The sequence below is a fragment of the Marmota flaviventris genome, chromosome 9 (genome assembly GCF_047511675.1).
Source record: "Marmota flaviventris isolate mMarFla1 chromosome 9, mMarFla1.hap1, whole genome shotgun sequence".
In the NCBI taxonomy this organism is placed as follows: Eukaryota; Metazoa; Chordata; class Mammalia; order Rodentia; family Sciuridae; genus Marmota; species Marmota flaviventris.
In genome coordinates, this window is record NC_092506.1 from 37,804,738 (window position 1) to 37,832,116 (window position 27,379).

The 27,379-nt window shown below is 34.4% G+C and overlaps 1 protein-coding gene across 6 annotated transcripts in view; it reads right to left on the reverse strand.

The window, feature by feature from the left end:
* Window positions 1-27,379, reverse strand: part of Ano3 (anoctamin 3) — a 406,718-nt gene that overhangs the window by 43,119 nt on the left and 336,220 nt on the right. For all 6 annotated transcript variants that reach the window (XM_071616326.1, XM_071616329.1, XM_071616325.1 and 3 more), the window contains 3 exons: window positions 6,500-6,582; window positions 5,946-6,086; window positions 4,968-5,132 (listed from right to left, as the gene is read on the reverse strand). In XM_071616326.1, the coding sequence (XP_071472427.1) occupies window positions 4,968-5,132; window positions 5,946-6,086; window positions 6,500-6,582 (389 nt within the window). The remainder of the gene's footprint in view (window positions 1-4,967; window positions 5,133-5,945; window positions 6,087-6,499; window positions 6,583-27,379) is intronic.

The window sequence follows — 27,379 nt, forward strand, 5'->3', positions numbered from 1 at the left end:
AAAGACAGGAAGACTAACTAATTAGAAGGCTGCTGTGACTGTCCAAGCAAAACATGACAAGTAACTGAACTAAGGAAGTGGAATAAAAATGATCAGCAGGTAACTGCAATGTTTCCCCAGCAGAATTCACAACAGTCAGTCACTAATCTGATGAAAGAGTTAAAAGAAGTGCACAAAGTAAAGAGTAAGGTTTCTGGCTACAGATATTATACTGTAAGAGCTCCTAGTTTAAAGAAAAAAAAATTGACTGATGTAAATTATTGGCCATACTTAGCATTTCATAACTTAATACATATGGATAATAGTTGAAAAGCACATTGGAGTAATAGAATATATTGACTAAGGCCAAATTCTTAAATTGTGGAAACGGTGAAACAGGACTCTTGAATTCAAGTTATTAAGAAACTAAGAGCATATTTTTATTAGCCAAATGTTGAGTTTGGCCTGAAAATAAGATAAAGAGAAGTAGCATCTGATTTTCTCTATGAACATGTATAATATTTGGTATTTTAATCTATCCTTATTTAACTAAGTTCTTAAGTAACCCTCTGTATTCAGGTGAAACAGAAGGGCTATTTAATAATTTGTGAAGTGCACTAGCATCCTGAGGAGAAAGAAAATGTGTAAATTCAAACAGCATTATTATTTGATGCTGATTAATTCTCAAGAATATAACTTTTTTTCACATTGGTTAAGTTGGCTGCACATTCATTGCTTTTATGATGAATCCGTTTTAAAATCTTTTCCTTAGTTAGTTGCAAAAGCAAATGAGAAACATTTATAATCTATTCCATTTCTATCAATCCCTGGATCATTATTCCTAAAGGGCCAATAAGCAGAAATAAACATTTAGAAAAACAAAGTTCTGACTTCTCCAGGAACCCTGCATGTTTGTTGTCTAGCATTAGGAAGGTATATGGGCTGTAGTGTTTAATCACATGGAGCTGGTAGGATTTTGAGAATCTCAAAAAAAAAAAAAATGTTTTTTGTGACTCAAATGACACCACCCTCACCTGCCTTCAAAGGCCTTATTTGTACAAACAGAGGTTCAATCTATTGAGTCCAGTCTTTGCTTTCTATAAAATGTTAAGAGCTTTGGAAGGAAAAAAGATACCAGAAGCCTCATCAAACATATAAACTTAGAACAGGTTGAATCTGAACCTTATGAGAGAGAGAAAACCATATGTCTGAGAGAAAATACTGGTTCTAGTTAGGGGATGTTAGCTATGATAGGGATAGGTGATAGAATAGTCAGACTTTAAAAAACTGGTAATTAAAAAGCAACTAAAAAATATAAAACTAGACTCTGGTACACCAATGGAAACTTTAGCCACATTTTAATTTTTATACTATCAGTGATAAGAGAAAGAACTTTTGTGAAAAAAAATATTTGAAGGTCAAGCTTTCATCTCATTCAGAGACAGACTCTGATTATAGTTCTTCAGCTCAACTGAGATGATGGTGATTTCACTAGGTGGGAACAAAGGATTGAACACAGATCTAGAGTGTCTGTTCCAGAGCTGTCATGCTTAACTTACCAAGAAAAAAATGAACACATTTGGCCTCTTCATTTTCCTTTTCAATGATATATTCCTCATTGTCAGTTCATTAATTTACTCAAAATGTTTTTGAAGATCATTAGGTCTTTGGAACAAATTACCAAATAACAAAGGAACATAGGGTATTGTTTCTAAAGGTATAATAATTGATGGGAGGTGAAGTGGGGGAATAAAGAGACACAAAACCATTAATACTGATTAGCTACAATGGCTAAAATTATTTTATGGTACTAATGTTGGTGGGGAGCATGATGGATTGAGGAAGGTGACTTCCACTTAATATTTTAAATGTTTTTATACTTTAATACTCTTTTACAATAGCAAGGTATTGATTTTAGAATTCAGAGAAAGGATAAAGATAATAGATTTTAAAGAGGACATAACAAAACTATTACAACTGAAAATTATTAGATTTTTTTGGTATGACTTCTGCATGAATTAATTTTTTTCTTATGTTGTCAGACACATTTGGGAAAGACACAATAGAGCACAGTATATATTCTCTTTCTCTCCAAAGACACCTTTGAGTATTTAAATATTTATGAAGGGGTAATAGATTAAAGAAAAGGGAGCAAAAAATAAATATCAATGAATGCAGATGTAGGCTGGAGATTTAGAAAGACTAAAAAATAAAAAGATCATCATCATTACCACATTTTGAACTAACAGGAAATCAATATTCAAATTCTGTGTATTATATAAAGATGAGAGAAATTGGGAAAACAAATAAAATGCTTGTATTTTGTAATAAAGGAACAGGAATAAAAATAATTATTAAGGAAAATAAAATTTAAAATACTAACAAGAAACAAATATAGAGAAAGAAATTTGCTTGTTAGCTTCTTCTGTGCACTAGAAGAGGACACATTTAATCTTTTAACACCCTTATGTGTTAGTTTTTATCTCCTTTGTTTGAAAGATCAAGAAATTAAAGCTTATAGATGTTGCATGGGACACCCTGGTTCACCTGGGTCAGGCAGCTTCATTTGCATACAAAGTCCACTGCTTTTCATCAGGAAACCAGGTTGAGGAGCCACTGTCCTGACTGATGAAAGCCTGTACAGGCTTGAGAGAGACAGAGGGGAGAGGGGAGCACAAATGAGGAGCAGAGGATCTGAGTGTGTGTGCGGGGAGGTTGCTCAGCCACCATAAATATTTAAGTGGTGAAAGACAAAATGTTAAAAGTGATCCAGTCTATGTGGCTATAGTTTTAGGATTGACTCACATATAAAGTACAAAAAAAGGAGTGTATTTAATTTAGATAGAATGTTTTAAAAGCCAAATTGACAACTGTTTGTAAATCAATAACCCTATAGAGAAATATGTGCATGTTCAAAAGAAGTTATATTAAATCAAAAGCATGTGTTATATATTATCCATTACTGAGAGATAATACCGTAAACTTTTGATTATCATTACTTTCAGTTTCAAAATCCTAGTGTATGTGTGTGTGTGTGTGTGTGTGTATTCTAGAAAATTAGAATTAAGTAAAATTCTGTCTCCTTCTTGTGGAACTTTATTTCATGTTCTTAAATAATATTAAGATAGCATTTGAATAGGTTACATATTATATTATATGGATCTGAATTACCATTATCTTACCCTTGATCTAGAGCTAGTAAGTCTCTTTTCCTTTTCTTTTCTTTTCTTTTTTTGCTGTTTTAAATAATAATATGACATTAGAACCCTCTACATGAGCTTTAGATTATATGGTTAAGGGTCTCTTTAAAAGAGACTAACAGAAGTTATTATCAAAGATTTGTGTTTTATTAGTTTTAAACAGAATATATTGATTTTAGAAAACCAAGAAAATTCAAAATATATGGTAAGTATAATATACTACACTAAAAACATCATATAAAATCTTACATTCCAGAAGAAAAGCCTACTAGTATTTTGATTTATAAGTGCAAATATTATCTATTTAGCTATAAGTGATCTTTAGTTTAATTTTTGATACCACCTTTGTCAGATATATTTTTAAAATTCAAATTATTATAATGTTGTTCAAGAAATATAATATTTTTTCCTAAATTCTAGATTAATTTGAGCAACTATAAATTATCTGGTGTTATACTTTTTCAATGTTTCCTGTATCCTTCAATTTATGACACAAAGTCATAAATTAAAGTAATTTTTGTCTTGTTTGGAGATACTATAAATTAGATTCTTCTTCAACAAATTAAATCAAAACTGAAGAAAGCTGATTAAGTGAAAGATGTTAAGTATTTTCATGGCATTAAAATTTATACTTTATCACAATGAGTATTCATTTTCCCTAAAGCCTTTTATTAACTTTCTAAAATTTAAACAGCAAGTCCTCCTCCTGGTAAAATATATAACGTAAGAATTACCACATTTGGAAATAATACATATTACCTGTAAATAGTATAATTATTTATGCATTGTTGAGCTACTTACATAAATTATCTCATGATGTAGATACTCTAGCATCAACACTTGCTATATACAATTTGCTACAAGTTTTTTAAGTTCTCTAAATCCCAGTTTCTTCATTTACATAATGGAGAGAATATCAACCTTGTGGGATTTACGGAAGAGCTAAAATAAAGATATTATTATGGATGTGCCAATTAGTGCCACCTGTTTTCAAAGACAATTGGCTTTTATTCACAGACTTTGTTGAACAGGTAGGCACAGGCATAATATCACTCTCTTAGTCATAAACATTTGGTTTATGAGTCAAGAAATGCATGTGGTGTTGAACCAAAAAGATGCTCTCCTTGAGAAATCAGCATATAACCTGACAAAGTATTCACATATTTAGAACCAAAGAAAACCAAGGCATAATAATGTCACAGCACAACAGAATGACAGAAAAAGAGGACACAGATAGGTAAAGAGCATTAGCCTCCTGATAGAAGAGGGCAAATGTTCATCAAATGTTCATAAAGAAGCATTGTAAAGTGGGGATGGAGAAAAGAGAGAGGATTCAAGAGACAAGAGGAAGAGAGAGAGAGGAAGATTGCTTTTGTTCCAGAGAAAGAAAAATGGAATAGCTGTCTGATTATTTTCCATTTCACCTGGGGCCTTGGAAACAAGACTGCACTTTCAAACAGATTTTCCTATGTCTTTCCAACAAATTCTATGAGATTGAGCTTATTTGAGTGGTTTTCTAATTCATACAATTCCTTATTTGTTGAAAATCACATAGCACTATCTCTAGCACTTATAAATTTAATGAATAGAAGTTATCACAAATCTAGATTATGAACTCAAAAGGCAGGGAAGGCAATAAAACTAGCATCAATTTTCTTTTTTTTTTTTTTAATCTATTCTTTAAAACATATGGATGAAATGTACATATATCCCTAGTACAAAGGTAAGAGTCCTTTTCCCTGCCCATCCCCTTTTCACCCATGGAAAAATATGACTGTAAACACTCACAAGATTCAGCAACATGATGATTATGAAATTGATACAGACAGCAGCAGCAGATGTCGCAAACTGCCAGTGTTGTTTGATGAAATTCCACTTGAATGATGCGAACCGTTCCATGACCACCAGGCGGTACACCACAACAGCAAACACAGCAGTGATCACCAGAGAAATCTGCAATGTAGGAAATGAGAGAAGACACCTTTGTTTCACATCATTAAAAATCAGAAGCAAACACCGTACATCAAAAACCGTCCCTTAGAGTTGAAGGTGTTAGCCTTTCTAAGAAAGGATACAAGGATTAAATTTTCTCTCTTAACCAAGTGAACTACATTAGAGTCAGAACAGTATAGGATTTAAACTTAAACATGATAAATCTGAGAGGTAATGCTTATTTTAATTAGATAATGCAACCATTTCACAATGCATAATACTTCAGGACATCAAGCTGTACACAACAAATACATACAATTTTATTTGCCATTTAAAATACACAAATAGGAAATGGGAGTGTAGGTCAGTGGTAGAGTATATGCTTAGCATGTGTAAAGTCTAGGGTTCAGTTAACATAAAATAGAATAAGGTAAAACAAATAAAACATTGAAAACAAAAAGACACAAGAAATGTTTAAGCTGTTCTAAGTGTAAATTTACCATACTAATGGGCAGATTCTGTCCAACTTTTCTTTCAAATGGAATGCTCAGTTTTAACACAGGATATGCGATTAATCGCAACTTGGATATTTTCATTTTATTTTAACTTATGTATGCTTCTTTCAATGAGAGTTTTATTTAAAGAAGTGCAAAATTTTCCCTTATAAAATGCCATTACCAGCTGTGATTTCTATTTTAATTGAAAGAATTACCTAATACTGAAAAGGACAAGGTTTCTTTTGTACTCTCAGGGTCATAAAATGAGTTGGGGTTACATTACGTATTTTAAAACCCGGAATCCCACAACATTCTGATAGCGATGGTTGTACTCTACCATGAAGAATATCCCTGAGACAGACACGAGAAGACGAGTGATTTTGTCTGATGAAGGCTGATGTGGCTCAGGTTTTCCTGTGATGGGATTTATTACTTCCATCTTGTAATACTTGGCTTCAAACTGAGGGCGAAGTGTTTCCTACAAGAGAAACTAAAGTTATTTCAACATCAAAACCATAAATTAAAAATTTTCCTCTAAGAATTGATAGAAAACTTCTAGATTTGACCTATTTTTACAATGTCTTCACAGAGATGCAACTTACTAAAAATAGGATGCCAATTACTTTCCAAATAAACTCTAAGCTATATTTTAATTAGTATAATTTTCCACTAAGGCAATTTAAGGAAACATCATAGCAGTAGTTTAAAAAACACATACTTCATCATTGACCTCTGTTATCTTCGTGAAGTTAAAGATCTTGTTAGTAAAAAACATTGTGGGAAGATCTAATGTTGTGCAGCTCCTCCTAGCCTGGAGGTCTGGGCTTTGGGTAGTTCTCAGCAGCATGTGATATACCAGTTTCCTTATCTCCTGGTTTCCTAACATCTCACCTCTTCTTCTTCCCATTCAATAAGGTCCCAAGCATAGGTCAATACACTTCTTCTCCTTTTCCAAAACTCCAGGAAGACTGTGGCTATAAAATATAAAATGACAACAGTAGTAATAATAATCCTGTACCCAAACCATGAGATATTCTTTTGTTCTTCAGACTGAAGCACATTTCATATTGTTAAATTATTAAAATTAACTATTATGAAATCAATATTGAAATTTCTGTTTTCTTCACCCTCTTTTCTCTCTCTCTCTCTCTCTCTCTCTATATATATATATATATATATACACATATGTATATATATAAAACATTCCATCAGGATGCCTTCCTATAGGGGTAGTAAGGTAGAAAGATGGTGATGTCTTTCACTGAAATTGAGCAGAAGTCTTAACATGATTCATCAAAATGCTATGAAAGAAGGTCTATATTAAAAAGATAGCTATTATTGTTCTTTTTGATCTGCATGTGCTCATTCAAAATTATTCAGAAGACTCAAAGCCTTCTCCAGGTATGAAAACAAAGACCAGATGCTACTTGTTCAGGATCCTGGAAAAGAAGGGTATGGGAGAAAGACAGGAAAGGAGCAAAGTCATGTTGGTGATAGAAGAAGAAGCAAAAGAGCAATCAAGACCATCTTTGTTGAATATTCTTGGTGGACTATGCATGGACTAAAAGGGCTTCAATGAAAATAGTATGCTTGAACTATCATCTAAATATTCTGCATAAACAGCTAAGAGAAAGATTGTTTTCTTTCTGGTAAATGGAACTAAGAACTCACATACATGTTCTTAAACATCTATGGTATTGTTCATTCGTTCGTCTACAAATTTGCTGTTCTCTTATTTTGGTCAAGGCACTCTAACATCAGAGGTCTTAGTGTTTAGTGTGGGGAGGGATGTTATCTTCATGAAGTTAATTTGCATCATAATAAGAGTTACAACCAAGGAAGAATTACAGTGCAAAGAGAAACAAATGTGTTTTGGGGAAAAGATTTCAGGAAGTTGATAGACCAAAGCAAGGTCTTCCTCTCTGTTTACTTTCATTCTCCTCTTGAATTCAACAGAAAGGAAGGCCATGGAGAGATGATTGTGAGGTTCTCTTTCTTTTTTCTTTATAATTGAAAACCAATACCAACATTGATTAGAAAAAATACAATGTTCATAGTTACCTTACCTTACATTTTATCTCACTTTAAAATTTACAAAACCTTTTCTCACAATTTTAATTGTCACTCTCAAAACAGTTCCAAGGAAATATGTCACACGGTGTTATTACTTGGATTTTGGAAACAAAGGAGCTTAATTGTTTGTGCCCAAGATCATACAATCAATAAATGGCAGAGCTAGGGGTGAAACTCACTAGTTATTCTGCACCCACAATGCTGGGTTGATGCAGTCTTTAATCTCAGTCTGACTCCCCCTCCCCCCTTCCCTCCCTCTTTCTCTCTCTGCCTACCATTAAGATCTTTGTCAACTTCTTGAGGTTATGTTTTTGTTTGCACTGTGGTTTTTCCTTCATTATAACTCTTACAATGTAAGCTAACTTTACAAAGATTATTCTTATACTCTGCCATCTACTAATTTTCTGTGAAGTTGTAGATGTATACATATGGAAAAAAACAAAACTAAACAACAACAACAACAAAATCCCAACAAATTCCATTGACAGCAAGACCATTTTAAAATAGCAGTTTGCTTACAGTGGATGGGGTAGAGAGAGAAGATGGGAGGGGAGGGAGGGGGGATGGTAGAGGATAGGATAGGTAGCAGAATGCAACAGTCACTAGTATGGCAATATGTAAAAACGTGGGTGTGTAACTGATGTGATTCTGCAATCTGTATTTGGGGTAAAATTGGGAGTTCATAACCAACTTGAATCTAATGTATGAAATATGATATGTCAAGAGCTTTATAATGTTTTTAACAACCAATAAAAAAAAAAAAGAAAAAAAAAAAAATAAAAAATAAAATAGCAGTTTGCAGTCACTGTTACCAATGAGAAGATCTAGGACGGAGTTAAGAGGGAAGTGGGATATAGAGGAAGTAAACAGAGGAAAAGCCGTAGAGAATAATCAAAGAAAGAAAAACTCCACAGTTTCAAATAAATAAGAAAATACAATGATTATGAACATAGGACATATAAATTTTAATATAGGGAGGACATGGATCACTAGTCCAAGTCAAGTCTTAAGGTTTCAGTGTTTTGCATATTGTCTTCTTAATGTACCTTTCCAGCATATACTTGAACTAGAGGCATCTGCCACAAAATCTAAGGAAGACAAATGTTGTCTTGTGTTTGGCATGATTATAAATGAAGGTAATAACATTGTGGAAGATACATGGGATCTTTCTTAGACTGCAGGGTGTTGTCTTTGAACGTTATATTGAACTAGTCTTTTTTAACATCATGTTGAACTAGTTTATCTCAGTTTGAGATATACTCATTTCATTCATGGCTCACTTAGTTAAAATATGAAGTGAATGAATATTTTCACTCTTAGAAATTAATTAGATAGAGGGCATACAGAATAATTTATCAGCATGCCAAACACAGAGGAAGGAAGCAAATTATCCTTTACTGATCCCTACACTAAGCATATCAATAAAAATATAATTATAATAAAGCAGTCAATGTTGAAATTTAAAACAGCAATTGCTGCTAAGGCTATAGCATGATTGGTGAGTTACACAAAAACCATCTGAGGTGATTAAAATATGTTTTAATTGAAGTGGTGATTATATAAGTTCATGTATTTTTCAAAAGTGATCAAACTGTACTTAAGATCTATAGATTTCATTGAATATAAATAATACCTCAAAAACTAGTTTTTAGAATGTAACTGTGTGTGTGTGTGTGTGTATGTGTGTGTGTGTGTGTGGTGCTGGGGATTGAATCCAGGGCCTCATGCATGCTAGGTGAGTGCTCTACCACTGAGTTACTGCCCCAATCTGAAAGTAATTTTTTAAATACCAAGTGGTTAATTGTATTATTTTACTTGATCCTTAGCAATACAGTGGTTTTCCCCAGTTTTTAGCAGTGAGGAGTTCTAACCCTGCTATGAACAGCTGGAAGTGGAGACTTCAAACCCAAATTATAAGCAAGGCAACTAGATTGCAGCTGAAGGGTAGGCTGAACAATTAAAGGTCTGCATGGTTCTCTGACACTGCTGTTTTAAGGAGCCTGGAATAAGAGAAGGGGCATTTACTTATGCCAAGACCTCAGCAAAAGGATGAGGCAGCACCCAATTTCAACACCCAATTTCAGTGACATCAAGGTCGTCTCAGAGAGGTTTAAACACAGAAGGAAAGGCTGAAGCTCACCCTGAAGTAGAATATGACCAAGTCCATCTAAACACATTCTAATTCCAAAAATACATAATAAAATACAGTCCTATGTTACCCAAGGTCCTCATCAAGATGTGACCCACTGGCAAACATATTACTGCCTGTCCACTGGAGTAAAAAGTCTTATTCAAATGATGGAAATGGGAGATGGACGGCTGAGAATACTGAGATCTTAATTACCATGATTGTTTTGTCTCAGACAAGCTATATGAAATTAATATCATCCTTGATATTAGAAAGATAGAGAATATAAAATGGAGGTTGAGCTATCATGTAGTTCAGAATTGAGAAATGTGCAAGGATAGGAAAGGTAGCAGAATACAACAGTTACTAATATGGCATTATGTAAAAATGTGGATGTGTAACCGATGTGATTCTGCAATCTGTATTTGGGGTAAAAATGGGAGTTCATAACCCACTTGAATCTAATGTATGAAATATGATATGTCAAGAGCTTTGTAATGTTTTCAACAACCAATAAAAAAAAGAGATTTGAGTCAGGGAGATTTATAGTTAAATCTTAGATTTATGTTAAATCTTAAGAGTTTTAAAATATCCCTGTGCCCAGGTTATACCTTAGATCAATTAAATCACTATCTCTGGAGATGATCCCCTAGCAACAGAATTTTTTGAAGCTTCCAAGGACTTCCAATATTGCAGCCAACATTGAGTACTATCCCCTTGAGAAGAAGTGGTTGTGCTGATAAAAGGCAGAATGGAAATCAAAGTCATGGCAATTAACTGTGTAGAACCTCAGTGCCAGAAGCGTAGTCAAGCTGTAGTCAGAAATGAAGACTAGGATTTAATTGTTTACTTCCAGTTATTTATAAAGTATTTTAATAATCCCTTTAGATAATTGCTTATAATGTCTTTATCATTCGTTCTCTCAATAGTTCACAAAAATCTGAGTGCCAGCTACTTTATTGAGTATATATACAAAATGTGCCTCAAAATTTTTATTGTCCACAGTTTCATAGATTACAAATTTGGAATTCTGAAATGTCAGGTGACTTTCCAAAATCAAATAGATGGTCTGAATTTAAGTCATCCTAATTCCAAAATTCACAATCTTTCTACCATCCAATGTTTCCCCAGATGTTAATGGGTAGACTTGAAAATAAAGATAGTGTAAGGTGAGAGTGGAAATGTGAGAGCAAGTTGTAAAAGCCATGAATAAAGAAGTATCCTGGAAGTATGTAGATATAGAAGTAGAAAGGAGAGTAGAATTCAAACAGCATGGAGTTCACAGGAGGGAACCCTGGTGTATACGGTCAGAGAAAGGATTTTCTGGGAGGAGCACACAAGACAGGTGGTGCATGGTGAAGAGGGGAAGGAGGTGTATTAAAACTTACTCAGTGTTAAAATATAAATACTTTAAAATTGAAAGGAAATAAAGCAAAAGTCACTGCTTTCTTCAAGAATAAATTGTCACTATAGATACAGAAATAGGTATAGAAAAATTAGATATATTATAGATATATCATGCTCCAAAGAATGTATACCAAATGTAAGTGGATTATGGAGAACTTTCACTTTCTATATCATACCCAGTACACAAGACAGCATGGGCAATTATGTGTTTTTTACCATTCCGTGTGGAATGTTTTTCAACCATTTCCCTTGTTCCTGTAAAACTGGGTTGACTATGGAGTTGAGGAGGACAAGAAGCCTCCACCAGAGATGGGAATTTTCCTCCCCTTCCTCTCCTTCACTAATAGTAAATAAGAAAGAACATGGTTAATTGACATATGAATCCTCAGTGCTAGTAATCTTCACCCATTTCTGAAACTGAACTTGACCAATTTTCATTCTATGAAGATTCATGTCAAAATAAGAAGGTACCATAAACTTCATCATGTCATGTTATCCAGGAAAGTCAGTTTTCATATAAGACACAGAGGTGAAAGGAATATTCCAGAAAAAGCTGAATATAAGACTGCATAATTCTGTTCCTTAGCAACTACACACTATAATTATTTTTATATCTGACTCTCTGACTACAGTGGCACTCTTCAATGTTAAAAGTAATTTCAAAGATGCATATGCTATGTCTAGTCCTTGTACTTTTATTTCCTTGTTAAAGTTAATAGCCAAAGGAACAGACATACATATTTTCAAAGGATCTTAAATTGAAACCAAGGCCCAGTAGTTGAAACTTACCATTGACCTTGTTTGGAAACTGTCAAAGCGTCCACAATACTTTATTACAGTTGCACTGTTGGTTATACTTATTCTAATACCTGACTTTTCCTACACTTGAAGGTAAGTTCCTTAAGTACTTTTTTTTTTTAAATTTAGGATTTTTACTGTTTGGCACAAATAAATGTTCAAGTAATTTTTTATTAAGCTGAATTTAGTAATTGGAGAGAGTCCATCGACTGTGGTCTTAAATTCTCATACTCTTTCCATTATTCCAGGTTTTCAAATTATGCTCCCTGGAAGTTCACTGGAGATAAGGTGAGAAAAGGAGTCTCTCACCTAAAAAGTCCCTTTCTTATTTGTTTAATGTGTTGAGTAATCAAGTTCAATTTTATTTGGGAAAATATTTATTGTGTTTTAAAACAACTTTGCTACATTTCTAGGTTGGATGTATTGAGAAAAGGAGGAGAAAAAGGGCCAATTTCAAATACAAATGAAGTTAAATATATCTGAATATGGAGGACAAAAATAACTTCCAAGTATTGTTTTCATCAGAATAGATAGAGCCCTTCAGTCTTCTCAAAAGAAGGCTCAGCTGAAACAACAGTGACTCAGAGAACAGCTCTGTGCTTGCCAACTTGGATTACTCCCAAGTGCTACTAAAGACTCTCCTTCATTCCTCAGATTTATTTTCAGTAACATCCTCAAGCATAATGTACTATTGCATGAGGTAGAAATAGAAACCTTGATAAACAGGTTCTACATTTAGCAGAAAAGTAAGAATATGGAACAATTTTAAATTTCCATGTTGGGGGAACACTACTATTTTTTGTTGTTGTTGTTAACATCTTATGGAAGTACAATTAATGGAGTTCTGTGCATGAGCACAAAGTACACTAATTGATATAAGAAGCATATAAATATGTGTGAAGGGGCAGACTTTGAAGAATTGTTCTCAACTCTACTTGTCACAGAGTCAGACCAGGAACTGGTTAGTCTAGACCTGCTGGTCTTATTGAATTTCGTCTTGGTCTAACGATACAAAATCTCTCTCTAACTTTACTTTCAATTTTCCTTCCCTCTTTCTCCTTCTCTAACATTAAATAAAAAAGAACATAGTGAAGTCAGCATTTGAACCCTGAGTACTAGAAATGTTCACCAATTTCTGAAATCAAATGGCAGCAGCTTTTCATCATAGAAAACTTATGTAAAAATAAGAAGGTACACATAAACAACATTTCATTATGTTAAAATAGAAGAACTCTAGCAGGGTGCAATGGCAGGTACCGGCTCAGCACTAGAGAGGCTGAGATAGGAGGATTGCTTGAGCTCTTGGGCTCATGAATTAGAGAAACCAGCCTGGGCAACATAAGATCCCATGTCAGAGAGAGAAAAGAGAGAGAGAGAGAGAGAGAGAGAGAGAGAGAGAGAGAGAGAGAGAGAGAGAGAGAGAGAGAGAGAGAGGAAATTCTCAACACAATCTTGACCACATTAGACCCTTAAGTTTGATGCAGAGTCCCTCTAAAGCTAACTCTTTGTGTCATTCAATATAGATTGCCACTTGTATATTAAGTAGACATTCCAGGAGCATTTGTTCAAATAGGGATTCTCACTTTAGTTGCTAAAGTATTGGAGGTGTCCACACAAATAAAAACTTCTCGGCCATTTTTCAAAATTAATATTTTCAATTGCAAGGTTGATTTTTTTCAGGACTTTTCTTCATTTTGCCTTTTTTCTACTTGACAAACTTTTATATATTCTATTAAACTTTTTCTTACAAATGTAACACCAGCAAAAATCACTAGACCAAGCACTTTGCCTTTTTTCACTTCTGAAATCCAGGAATACAGGAGTGCCTGAAATATACTGGGGTTTCAATTAATAGATGCTAAACTAATTAGTCATGTAAAGAGGAGTAAAATACCTTTAAAAAATGTCCCACCAATGACAACAGCTACTGTTAAAATTTTTAGAGTTTCCATCAAGGTATTTTTCTTGGACAGAATATTTAGGACTTATACATTACTGTTATTCAGAGGTATGGTCAGGTATTAGGGGAAAAAGAGAAAAAAAATGAGGCTATAACTGAAGTCTTTCAAATCTCATCCTTCTTATTGGCTGGCTATCATCCACAGGAAACTTCACCAGGAACAATTACCTTTACAGAATAGTTTATGGCCTCCAGAACATAGCTCCAGTATTGAGGTCTTTATCTATTCTGATTGCAGACGCCAGGGCCTTAAACTTTGTTAATTATGTGCCTTTCAATCTATGAGCATCACTCTGAAACTGGTCTAATCTCTATGAGATCATACTGGACAACATAGATGAAAGCCAATCACTATAAAAACATTACTAACTTCACTTTTATAATAAACCATAAAATTTACCTTCTTAATAAAATAATAATGAACCTCAAAACACTATACACTGAGAAAGAATTATAGTATGGTACTGAGGAAAAAACATGGATTTCATTAGAAATGTTCCAGGTTGTAAAGGTGCATGTGTGGTGGTGGTGGTGTGTGTGTGTGTGTGTGTGTGTGTGTGTGTGTGTGTGTGTGTATTTTCTGATTATGTAAACTTGGATAAATAAATAATGATAAATTTCTGTTTTCTATAACTTAAAATGAGAATAATAAACTATCCTCTTAGAGGTACTGGAAAAATGAAGTGAGGGACAAATTCTAAGTGCTCTGATCATGCTCAGTCTACTCCAAGGGTATAATACATTTTAATAACCAATTTTTTAAATGCTGCTAGTTGTTATACATAGAAAACTTTGTAGAAAAAAACTCTTCATTTCCACAGCATATGGGTACTGTACATCTTTGGGTGTCTTGATCCAAAAATTCAAGCAAATGCCATTTTTTTCAAATAATATTGCTTTGTTCATATTTACAATGTTAATGAGTCTAGAAGCTCCATGTAGAACATAGACAGAACCTTTGGCTTTCTCCAACATTGGGAGGTAAAGTGGGCCTGACACTTTTTTGACAGCTGACTGATGGAATATTGCATCAGAGATACATTTGGTTTGAGTTTAGTAAAGCATATTTAGATGATTCACAGGCACTTTCAGAACTTGTTCAATTCTTGTTTACCATCTAAATTAAAAACAGGTTCTGAGGAATCTCCTTCCAGTTCATACACTGATAATCTCAGAAGATTTGCTCATACTCTATGGTGCCTAAGACTGATAAAGGCAGATAAATAAGATTTGAAATATACAGATCTTTAATCTACGGGAAATTTCAAAAATTTTAACTCATCTATGAAAGACCCTAGAGATTTTCCCAAAACACAACAATTTTAAAAATGTACTATATTAACAATAATACATTATGAAGTTGAAATAAACTTTTCATAAACGATCAATAACAAAAATTAACTTTGAATTAAACAAGCTAGAAAGAAAGAATGAATTGCTTTTATAATTTCTCTTTAACGCATTTTTCAAAACATCATTATGAAGAGGTAATTTTAAGAAGCAGGAAACACAGGTCAAAAGCATTGCAGAAATTTATAGAGCAGTTAGTTGATTAAAATACTGTTACTTTTCAATATTTTGCATTTTTGTGTATGTGATTTTGGAGCATTGGTGGTGCCCCCTTTTTCTGTTCCTTTTCTGGTTTTGAAGTGGGTCTCCTTATCTCCCACACTAATCTTAAACTCTTGGGCTCAAGGGATCTTTTCATCTCATTCTCCAGAGATCTGTGACTGAGGTACTTGCCCTTGTACCTCACTTTCATTTTTTTTTTACTTTTGTGCCTAATTTAGTATTTGTATTTTTGCATTCTTTTTCTTATGAAAGACCTCCAAAGTTGCAAATCCTCTTTTCAAAAATAGCTATAATGCTTTAAAAACATAGGGACCTGCCACCCTGCTACATATTCTACATGTTAACTCATGAAATCTTTGCAACACTTCCATATACTAGAACTGTTATTGCTATTTTACTGGTAATGATAACAAAGCTCAAATAAGCATAATGAACCTTCCTCAAGGATGAGCTCAACTCTGTACCCCAGGTCACTGGGATTCACATGATTGCATTAGTAGGTGAAAGTGCTATTCAAGGGGAGAGATTCACAATAACCCCGGTGTGGTGTCATTCTTTAAGAATTCTGTTCTGAATTAGCACATAAATATACGTCTTTTTCTGTGGCTCAGAATTTCTAGAATGCTCAGCTTCCTTCAACACCAGGTGTTTTCACTGCTCTCTACAAAGTGTTAAAGGTTCTTACTGTCCTTTCAATGGAGGAGAAAGGCATAGGCATTGTTAGTTGCTGCCAGTGAACTTGATTTCAAAATCCTTCAGGTCATGAATAAGTTTCCTTTTCCTTCTCCTTTTGGGCCATGAAACAAATTAAGATTCTTCTTCAGAGTGTATACCTCTCTTCCAGGCAGCTTACTCTCTCTTCTCAGTCTTCTCTATGTTACTCTGATCATGGCTCAATGGTGAGAACACTCATCCAGTAAACTCTGTGAGCTGCTGTTACTGGGAATGTTAATAAGCTATTACAACTTTTATAAATGAAATACACAAGATATGTCAGGATTTTCTAATTATCTGCCTTGATTTTTGTTCAAGAAAGAATTAATAAAATCACTTGAATCTGGCCCTAAAGGTGGCAAAGTAAGTTATAATGTTATCAAATCTTCTAGTTTTGCTCCATTATTAAATGTATGCCTGGTTGGAACTTCACTTAATCAATGAAGTTCCTATAAAAATAGTTAAATTGATAAATTAGGCAAGAGTTAACCCGAGAAGATTGGACTCTATAATGAAATTAGGGGTTTAAAGGAAGACAATTTGTATAATAGTATATTTAATTACAGAGAAATGCATCAACTGTGGTACCTGCACGCAAGAGAATGTCACATTTTTGTTAAGGAGAGCAATATCACTTCCCAACAGGCTGTCCTTGCAGATTGAAGAGGTGCTTGAGTGCTAGGAATAAAAGCCTCTACTTTAAAATTATTTTCTCAGCAGGTAGCTAGAGACAGCCCAGAATTTTCCACATTAGCAAGACCACCCCCCCCATCCCCATATCCAACACATACAGTTTTCTCACCTGCCACAAATGGCCCCATCAGGACAGTATCATGCTGCCTTTTAACCCTGTTCACAGTTACCTCAAGTAGTCCACAGCTTCCAGATCGTCCCTCTACCCTTGGGATTAGATCCTCATACCCTTAGAAGAATGGGGATTGCTTTTGTGACGATCACCTACTCCTCCTCAATTCTTAAGACACTCTCACTATGCCCTTTTACTCGGTCAACAGCCAAGTTGTTCACTTTCCCTTACCATCTTGCTCTAATTGAAATCTGGGACTAACCTGAAATCCTACTTTCCATTCAATACTCTCAAGGAATGGCCATTTGTCTCCCAAGACAATAGGTACTAAAGATGAGGAGGTGAATTTCTTGCTCTCTTCTCTGCTTTAAGACCACTTATCTCCCTATTCAGAGGTGCCCAGATTGGAATCTTGCATTATTGATTCATACTTCCTACTGCCTCTCCTCATGGCATTCCTCCTACTCCCTGAGGAACTCACTCAGCTCTCTGAATATTTTCCAACTCTTGTCTTATTATAACTCTTATCAACTTGTCACCCAAAATAGTTCTTAGAAAATTATGATATACAGAGATAGTGTTTCCAGTACCCTGAATTCTCAGTTCTTTGATCTCTATCTTCAAAGTTGATTTCCTACTTTACTCCACTCATGTACTTCTCCAGCAGACTTATATGAAGGAGAGAAAGTTCTCCATAAAGTTTACTTATCATCTCAATCTTTCTAGTTCACTTCCTCTAAATCCCAATTCCAACAATCTCTCAATTCACTTTTAAATCCATTGATCCAATCATAAGCTCACTGTCCTTCCTTTTGCCCTCACTTTCTTCTTTATGTAGCCTGTCTCTCATCATTCTAACTCTGTGCAGATATTCTCAATTTGCTAGCTCTTGTCCTAGTCCATCATAAGCCCTTGGTTTGAAAACAACCATGGTTAAACCCCAAACTCCATTTACTATCTATCTATGCTCATGTACATTAGTATAGCTGGATAATAACACAGGTATGCTGAGTGACTTGATTCATGGTAAATTAATGATTACTAACTATGAGTGGATGCTTGAAGTTGCCAAGCTAACCTAGTCTCTCTTCTTTATTTTAACATCCAGCACCTACATTCCCATCGTTCTTGGTTGATAATTTTGCTGTCTACTTCATCATGAAAAAGGAAGCAATCAAAAGAAAAGATTCTCTCAATCCACATCTACCTCTTTATCAACAATTGTGTTCATGTCCTCTACATTCTCACGTGACTGAAGATAAACATATCCCTTGTAAAGATCAACTCTTTTGTGAACAAGCTCCCATCCCTAATGTAAAAGAAATGGCTCAAAGATCTACATATACATTCAAATATGATCACTGTATCTCAATGTCAGAGCACTAGCTTGTCATGTTTAAGACCCTAGGTTCAATTCCCAGTACCACAAACACATATACACTCACATAAACACAATCCAAAGAATATTTTTAAGTGAAAAAGAATCAGATTTCAGATTTGAATGAGCCAACAATAGGAAGAATATTCTAGATACAATAAAAAAGTAAGCTTACACGTTTTAAGTATAGTATATTCACTCATTTTTGCTATTACTATTTACTTATACATAATTATTTACTTATACATAATTCACTCACTTATTCATGAATTTATATATTTAGTGAGCATTACTATGTGCCTGATCTTAGACTAGCTCTCTGTATAAAGCAATGAAAAATGCAAACAAAAATGTTTGTTTTCATGGGCCAACTTTCTAATATAGGAATAGATAAGTTAAAAACATGATAAGATACAGGGTATGATAGATGGCAGAAAATTTAATGGCAGAAATAGGCAGGGAGGAGATCAGCCAGAACAACAACAACAACAATAATAACAAACAACAAAGGAAAAGAAAAAGAGGTTGTAGTTTTAAAATGTGGTCATGGAAAGTTTCTAGTCAGGAAAAAAGAATCAATTGAAAATGAAAAATTCACTCATTTTTTTTTTCATTCAATGGATATGTATTGAACAGCTAGTATGTCAAGAGATAGATCCAAAATGATTCCATACAAGTGATTGTATACTTAGCAGGGTTTCATTCAACTTTTATTAATTTTGACATTAAGATTCAACTTTTACCATATTAAAAATCTGTAATATCTACTATTAATTGGGTCTAATTGAGTTTGGCTACTAAATGTCAAACAATGTGGAACTACTTTATCCTAATTCATTGACTTCTCACAAACAGCTAGAAGGTAGGAATTAATCTCCCTATTTTGCAAATGAGACAACAGTCTTGAAAATGTGATAGTACTATGCCATGGTTATAAAACCTGTAAGTAGAAAACCAGGATCCAACAAGGAAACTCTAACCTGGTGGCCTGAGTTTGTCCTCTCAAGCTCCTGACTGCCATGGTCCATGGTACTCATGAGTTTGGGGAACCCATCCAGCGAAGGAGCCCTAGAGTTCTGACAACAAATTAAGACTCCATGGGACCACCTATGCCACAAGCCATTCTAATAACAGGTGTAGTCTGTGACCAAGAAGGAACACACTGATGAAAGCAATGGTTACTTTTTAAATGTTTCTGCTACATTTCAGCAACCCATACTATTTTTTTTTTTTCTTTACTAGAACTGAAGGACAGATAAAAAGGCACAGTAGGAACTTGTTTTAGATCCTAAATAGTATGAAAAAAAATACTCCATAAAATATATTGAATCTCTGAATGTCTGGAAGAATTACTAGATATTATTCAGAAATTATTGAAAATATCTGATTTGCGATTCTGAATTAAAAGATACAATAAATCAGTTGTCTCAAAAATGTGTGATTCCCAAAATAAATGTGTGAAACTATTTATCCTCTTGAGCATTTTAATAATATCATTGACATTTTATTTTCATATATTTTAAATAACCCACTTGAATCAAAGTGTGGAATATGATATGTCAAGAAATTTGTAATGTTTTGAACAACCCACAATAAAAAATTAAAAAAAAAAAAAAAAGAATTGCTCCATGACGTCAAAGCACCTTTCACCATAAAAAAAAAAAAAAAAAATCATTGACATTTTATTTTCATATATTTTAAATGGTTGCAAAGAACACAATTTCCAGTGCATTATATAAATTAATATTTAAAATATAATTTATACTGATCTTTTATACCTTATTATAATCCTTTAAGATGCTTTCAATAAACTATTCTATTCAATTGCACATATTAATCATTGCATTTTATCTTTAAATCTATTTTCATTCTATTTATGCCTTATAGTATTGTCTGTAATACATTTACATTTGTAAGATTTTTATTGATCATCTTGACAAATCTTCTGAACAACAATAAAAAATAAGTTAAAAAGTTTTAAGATTTCTTGTGACCACTAGTATCTTACTTTAAAAAAGTTATTAAATTAATAAGCCAATATAATTCTTTTTAAATATTAATAAATAATAAATATATACTTGAATATCTTACTATAAATACATCGTTTTAAAATATCTATGAAGATTTTGTTTGTTGTTCAATACCTTTAGGTATTTACCAATACCTATTAATTATGACTGCAATGAGATAGGTTTTGTTTCAGTATCAGGTCTTTTTTCTCATAAAGACATTAATGGAGAAAACATATTCACAGACAGGAATGCACCAGGTTTTGTCATGGTGATATCATTTAATTCCTGGAGCTACTGCCTGAATTAAATGCCAGAATCACATAGAACTATCCTATAGTTATTTTTAGTGATTTACCCAGTTTCAACTTTTTAGCCCACTGTTGATGTATGTACGCATGGCAAGCATGCATACTTGCATACATACATACATATGCCATATCAAAGCCTGTACTCAAAAAAGGGCACTGCCCTAAAATATCCTTAGCATAAAAATGAAGCAATTAACCTCTCTATAAAGTCATAGCTACATGAATATCATATTAAAACATCACACAACTTAACAGGAAACAGATAAGTTTATATATTAAACAGCTATTTGCATTTGTGAAAATTACTCCTATATTTTTCTTCTAACAGAGTATTGAAGGAAATGAAATGTATTGAACTCTAAAATGAATTTCTGGTAATTTTATTTATAAAGAATATTATTGAAATACCTTCAAATAATATAACCACAATGCAATTTATTTTATTATTAAGGAACTATTTCTTTGATGCTTAAAGTATCCATGCCCCTGTGGGGAGACAATATGTGAATTTAATTTATAACTTGTTTTACACTCATAACCTGTAGTCAATGAATCTGATCAATGCAAACAAATTCCCTGTGTGTGACATTAACATAGGGCATTTGATGCTATAGGATTTTTACAAAAAGATTCTATATTGGATAAAGAACAACATGATTTCATTTGTACTGTGGTCTCAAGCTACATCCTGGTTCTGTTTTCAGATATATCAGTGAGAGTAACATGACTTCATTTTCTAGAAATTCCTCTTGTGAATGGTACTGACAGTTCAGACAAAGAAGCAGGTGTTCTTCCTCCAAGTATTACTGTCTTAATGACCCCTAAGCAATTCCAAGTACCAAATGAAAGGCACCATAGTAGGTAAGTACAATTTTTTTATATAAGTACTGTACAATGTGTCATCTCAGCTTGCTTGGATGATGAAATTGTCAGGTAATTGTCCTATTTTATTGAATTTCTCTAGAGAAATGAGGTCTGATATGGGATTAGTTTACCTAGAACACAGTATATTCGTAGAAATATATCTCAGTCAGACTTGTGTGGCAAAAATTTTCTTTTTAGTTCCAACTCAGGTAACTTAACCAAGGCTTCTAATTACAACTCAGTAAGCTAAGTAACAACTGAAGCATTACATTTATGAATAGTTTTCATTTTCTGGCTTTATTTCCTGATGTACTCATGACAGGTAAATAGGGTTAGTCTCTAGGGTCAGTTCTAATCAATTGCTTTTGGATATGAAAAGGATTCTGGGAGTGCTCAGCTAGGGTCTTCAGGAAGTAGGGTCAAAAGAGCTTAGCTTTGACTCATAAAGCAGGGAAAACAGTGTTGTAGCAAAAGTGCTTACAACATCCCTACCTGGCATAGACCATACTTACACTGCTAAGTCAGAGAAGAGTAATGATATGCCTACATGTATTACTAGATATGACATGGTACATCCAATGCTGATAATTGCCATTCAGTTCTCTAAATACAAGCAGAAGAGACCCCCTTCCCACCATGGATTCTTTCTCTAGCAGTTGGCTAATCTGAAAATAATAACAGAAATGGATTCTATTAAGCCATTGCTTAGTAACCAGTTGTTTGATTAAATTCAGCTGGCTTTTCATACCAGTGCAGATATAGCTTAAATATCCTTGCAGTGAATTTTTTTTTTCAGGAGTTACTTTAATTTCTAATCAAACTCTGAAGGGCACTTTGAGCTTTGGAAAATTCTATAACCCTATAGAATTACCTTGTTCTTTCCTGGGACCAATTAACTGGGCAGATTCTTTGCATTCAGTTTGATGCTTATTAGTTTCTGCATTTTAGCTAAAGTTTCATTTTGTCTCCCAGCAGTTGGAAATCTATCTCCTTGTATAACAGAAACCAAGTATGAGCCCGGGGCACACTGAGCTATACAGACCTTGGCGCCAGTCCCCAAATATTGATGTGAGAATATCCCAGTTTCACTCTTCTCTCTTTCATAAACCGTGAAAGGAAGTGAAGGAAGCGTGCCAGGTTGTTATTCAACTCTAGTGTTTAATCAAGCATTACCTGGGCACTTCTGAAACTCTCTAGCTTCTAAATTGAGAATAAAAGCAATGAGAACACAGGATGGAAACTACTTCACTGAGGAGGCTCCCAGAATTACTTGGGATCACATGGCCATTTTCAGATAGGCCCTAGTGACTCCCCAAATTCCTGAAAGTCAGCAAGAAACCTGACCTTAGCCCTGGTGATTATTTCTAAGGGAACACTCCACAACACACACTCCTTCACTTTGTGTTAAGTGTGACTTTTTAGAAAACCAATTTCAGTGCACTACAGGCAGGTAAATACCCTCACTGCTGATCCCACTACATTTTCTCTCTTTAGTTTTGTCATATACAAAAGGGGCAGACTAGTTTGGGAAAGAAAAATATGCTTATGATTTAGAACAATGTGGGGCCGGCCCAGGCCCAGAGAAACAGGTGAAAAGACTGACTCATTCCAGTGTCCTCACACGCATAGAGGGCACCTGGCATGTGTCAGAAATTCCTTATACAACTCAGGAAGTTATCAAAATCCCTGTCCTTTTCTTCACATAAGGCAAGAAATGAATGCCCTTGTTTTGCTGTTGAGAACTGGCTTACCCCAAAGAGAAAACGACCAACCTATGAAAACTGGAGGGTTGGACTTTTTTTTTTTTTTTTTTTTTAAAGGCTTGAATGAGGTGATATCCTGCTGTGTGGGGCTGAGGAGCAGGTCGGTCAGGTTCTTGGGTGCTCTATTACACAAGCAAGACCATTCCAGCCAGCCCCGCCTAACTTCGTTTCTTTGGCACCCTTTCCCTCAGTGTAGCACAGTCACACTTAACCCATCTGTTTTCTCTCATGCACCTCAGATTCTTTCCAGTCAGGACAACTTTGGTATTTGAGTTCCCGTCTGTAAACACATCCTAGTCCTGAAGGTAAGTGTATGTTTGCTGTTTTACTTAGGGCTGTCTCTCTCACTTATTGATCAAAGAGAATCAAAGTGGCCTCAACCTGTGACAGGACAGTTCTGCAAGTAGCTACAGAGACCCTGGTAAAAACAGGTAGTTGTTCATCAGATAATTACCTTGTAAATTAGGATTTGCACTGTTAAGTGAGTTAACTTGAAGAATTATTGCCGAAGTTGCCAGATGATGAAACCAGCAGAAGAGTTAAATGAAAGACTTATTTAAGCGTAAGCAACTACAATATAAAATTTCCTTCAGTCAGAACTCAAGTCTCAAAATATGTAAAGGTATAAAAATGTATAAATACTAAATTTATTGCTTAGATTTAAATTATGCACTTGCGCTTTACGTTTCTTTGTTTAAGCATTACAAAGTATTGTTTGTTTTTTTTTTTTTTGTACTCAGAATTGAAGCCAGGGGTGGCACTTTATCACTGTGGTATAGCCTCAGCCCTTTTTATTATTTATTTTGAGACAATGTCTTGGTAAGTTGCTTAGGGCCTCACAAAATTGCTGTGGCTGGCTTTGAACTTGTGCTCCTACTGCCTCAGCGTCCTGGGGTGGATGGGATTCTAGGTGTACGTCACTCTGACCAGTACAATGTATCATTTTTCAAAAAACAATCTTCACATACAATAAATTATAAACTTCTATCCAACTTTTTCAAAGATTTTCTTGAAAATTTGGCAAAAAGTTGTACATATAATTACTCTTTAGCATGATAAATACAGGTGTCTAGCACTTGTTGGAAATTTAAAAGGCTAAGTCAGTTAGACATCCCATGGAAAATATCTCATGGAATTAAGGTGTAGACTAGATTTCTTAAAGTTATTTTCAGTGTGTGGCTATTTTAGGCTCCTTATACTAAAAGGATGCCTATTTCCAATTGATCAACGTCCTATCTGATCCATAGAAGCTATTCCTACAGACACTGAAATATGATAGAAGGCTGAGAATCGCATGCTGGGAATCATGAATTCTGAACATTGCTTTTGGAGGCAATACTTTCTAAGCATGATAGTTATCCACTTCATTTTTTTAAGTACTGAAGTTTGTGATTGAGAACTCCTAAGTTAGCAAGTAGTATGACATTCTATTTTGGGGGGATTTGTGCATGCCAGATTTGTTACTAGAATGATATTCATAAACTTTTAAAATTTATTTTTTTCTGGGAGAAAAGTCATGCTGCCTTTTATTTTTTAATCAAATGAAAAATTATGGACCTAAAGTTTTTAGGTACAGTTAGATTCTGACTTCTTCCTCATGCTTCTAACATTATTTATAATAGATGTGTTGTTTTATATTGCGTGCATTTACAAATATGTAACAACTCCCACCATTATATATAAGTATAATACATCAATAAAAATATAGAAAAAAGAGGCATATTTAGAAGCATAATATCTAATGTTCTCATTTTATTATGACTCTTTTATGTAGGGCAAAGAAAATACCATCCAAGTTTGTAAAGACCACTCAGAATAAAACTCAAGTCTACCTGGAGTATTAGCTACATGCCAGACTGAGGTTCCTGTAACAAGGAAAAACAAAACCTGTCTATCATCATTTATAAACTAAGATTCATAGCAAGAAATGACCAAAAGCAACTGGGAGAAAATTGGGGACAAGGTATACTCATTAGGTATTTCACTACAGAAACATGCTTTGTATTATCCCCTGAGTATAACTGGTATTCTATTTAAAATGTCTTATTTTGATGGAGTTTAGAAAACATTTCTTTTTCCCTGAATGGTTGATTACCTGATACAAACCAGGGCACCTCTTTATTTTCAAAGCTTGGTATAAAATGGTTATAACTCAGTTACTGCTCAGAGGCTGGGCAGAATGATGATTTTATGCCTTTAAGCAGAAGCATAATTCCATGCAGAATGAAGGTTTGCCCCCTTTTATGGCCAAAATTTGTTTTTTTCCCCCTCATTACCTGCAGTAGCCCTACAAACAAAGGTAGTAATGTGAAACCACCTCTCAGTGCCAATACCAACAGGCAGAAAATAGTGTTCATTCTCTGTGCAAGAGAACGGTTTAAAAAGCAAACTCACTCATTTTAAAGCCTATATTAAAAGTTACAAAATACTAACAAAAAAAACCCCCAAATCTCTCAATATATACAGGATCTGCATTTAAAGTATCATAGTAGCTGGATTTACTCTCTTTTTCTGTTGCCTTTATAATTATACTCTTCAAAGTTGTTTAAGTTTGTGATGATTGCATTTCTGTTCCTATATTGCTCCTCCAGGACTTCTTTGGAGGTCCCACCCTAAAAATTGCTTCTACTCAGGGCTGGAAGAGGCAAATAGATGTTATTTGGTATTCCTGATTTTCTTTCCCTTTCCTTTTATTCCACCTGCTATCTGCCCTCATATTATTCTTGGCTGATAGATGAACCTGGGTACTCTCAAGTATGCCATGCATAATGCAGCATAAATTTTCAGCTTAAAACAAGTATACACTGTAGTTTAAATATTTGAACTCTAGTAATGTGGAGAGGCTGAAAAGAAAATGCAAAGAGAACAATGCAGATTTTCTTTACTGCCCCGTGGAGCTCTTGGACCACCTTGCTAAAAACATGTTTGTTCAGTTCAATATGGGGTCAAACTTAACCCAAATTGCTTGGTCCTTGCCCCTACAAAACTTCAGGGCTGTAGCTGACTAGCTGATGGTTTTGATTCCTGGCTCAAATGAAAGATAAACGAGTAAGAGATGTAACCTGGTTTTCTTAGAAGCCAGGGAGCAGAAGCAGTACTGTATTCTGCTGCAACATCAGGAAAACAGGAATAAGTCAATCTTCACCAAATGCCTTTCCAAAGCTGCACTGATTTCCAAATAAACTGTAAATGGTATTTAAATATACTGCCCAATCCCTCACTTCCCTTTCTTTCATTTTCCCAAGAGATAAATAATAGGTAGTAACAGAACACTAGACTAATTTGGGGTGTGGATACCCTAGGTTTTGAAGTTACAATCAAAAGTAAGATGGAGGAACAAGAGAGCCCCTTGGTGGCTCAATGTCACAGGCGAGGTGAAATAGGAACAACAAAACTCACTTTGTTGGCTCATGATATGTGGACTCTCATTACGGGAAGAGAGTGAGTGCTCAATGCCTCATTCCTCAAGTAACACTATAAGAAAAGTAGATCAGCAGCTAAGGTCCTGTTCCCCTGTGATGGACACTCTAAGGAAAAGAAAAGAGGCAAATTGCATAGGCTAGGGAAAGAAAATCAAACTGTAATTATTGTAAGAAAGAGTGACTAAGAATAATTCACAAAGCAGATTCCTGGCAGTAGATAATGCAAAAAAATTCTCGGGTTTGCTACCAATCTTGCAGGGTTCAAAACAGGAAGATGTTTATGGAAAGGTGCATGTGGTTATTCCTAAACTGAACTGAACCATATTTTCAATGTGTTTGGTGAGTTATTCACTTAGTGAAATGTTGGTCACCTATAGGTCCTGTGAATAATCACTTGTGTTTTGTTAATGTGAATCACTAAACCCCATTGTGAAGGTGTCCATCAGAAACCACAAAGACTTTTACTGGGATTCCTTCAAGTAGCTGGGATTCCTTCAAGTAGGGTAAAATAAGTGTATTTGAAAGGTAATTAAGGTAGAAGACTCTATAGTTCCAATATTATTTTTT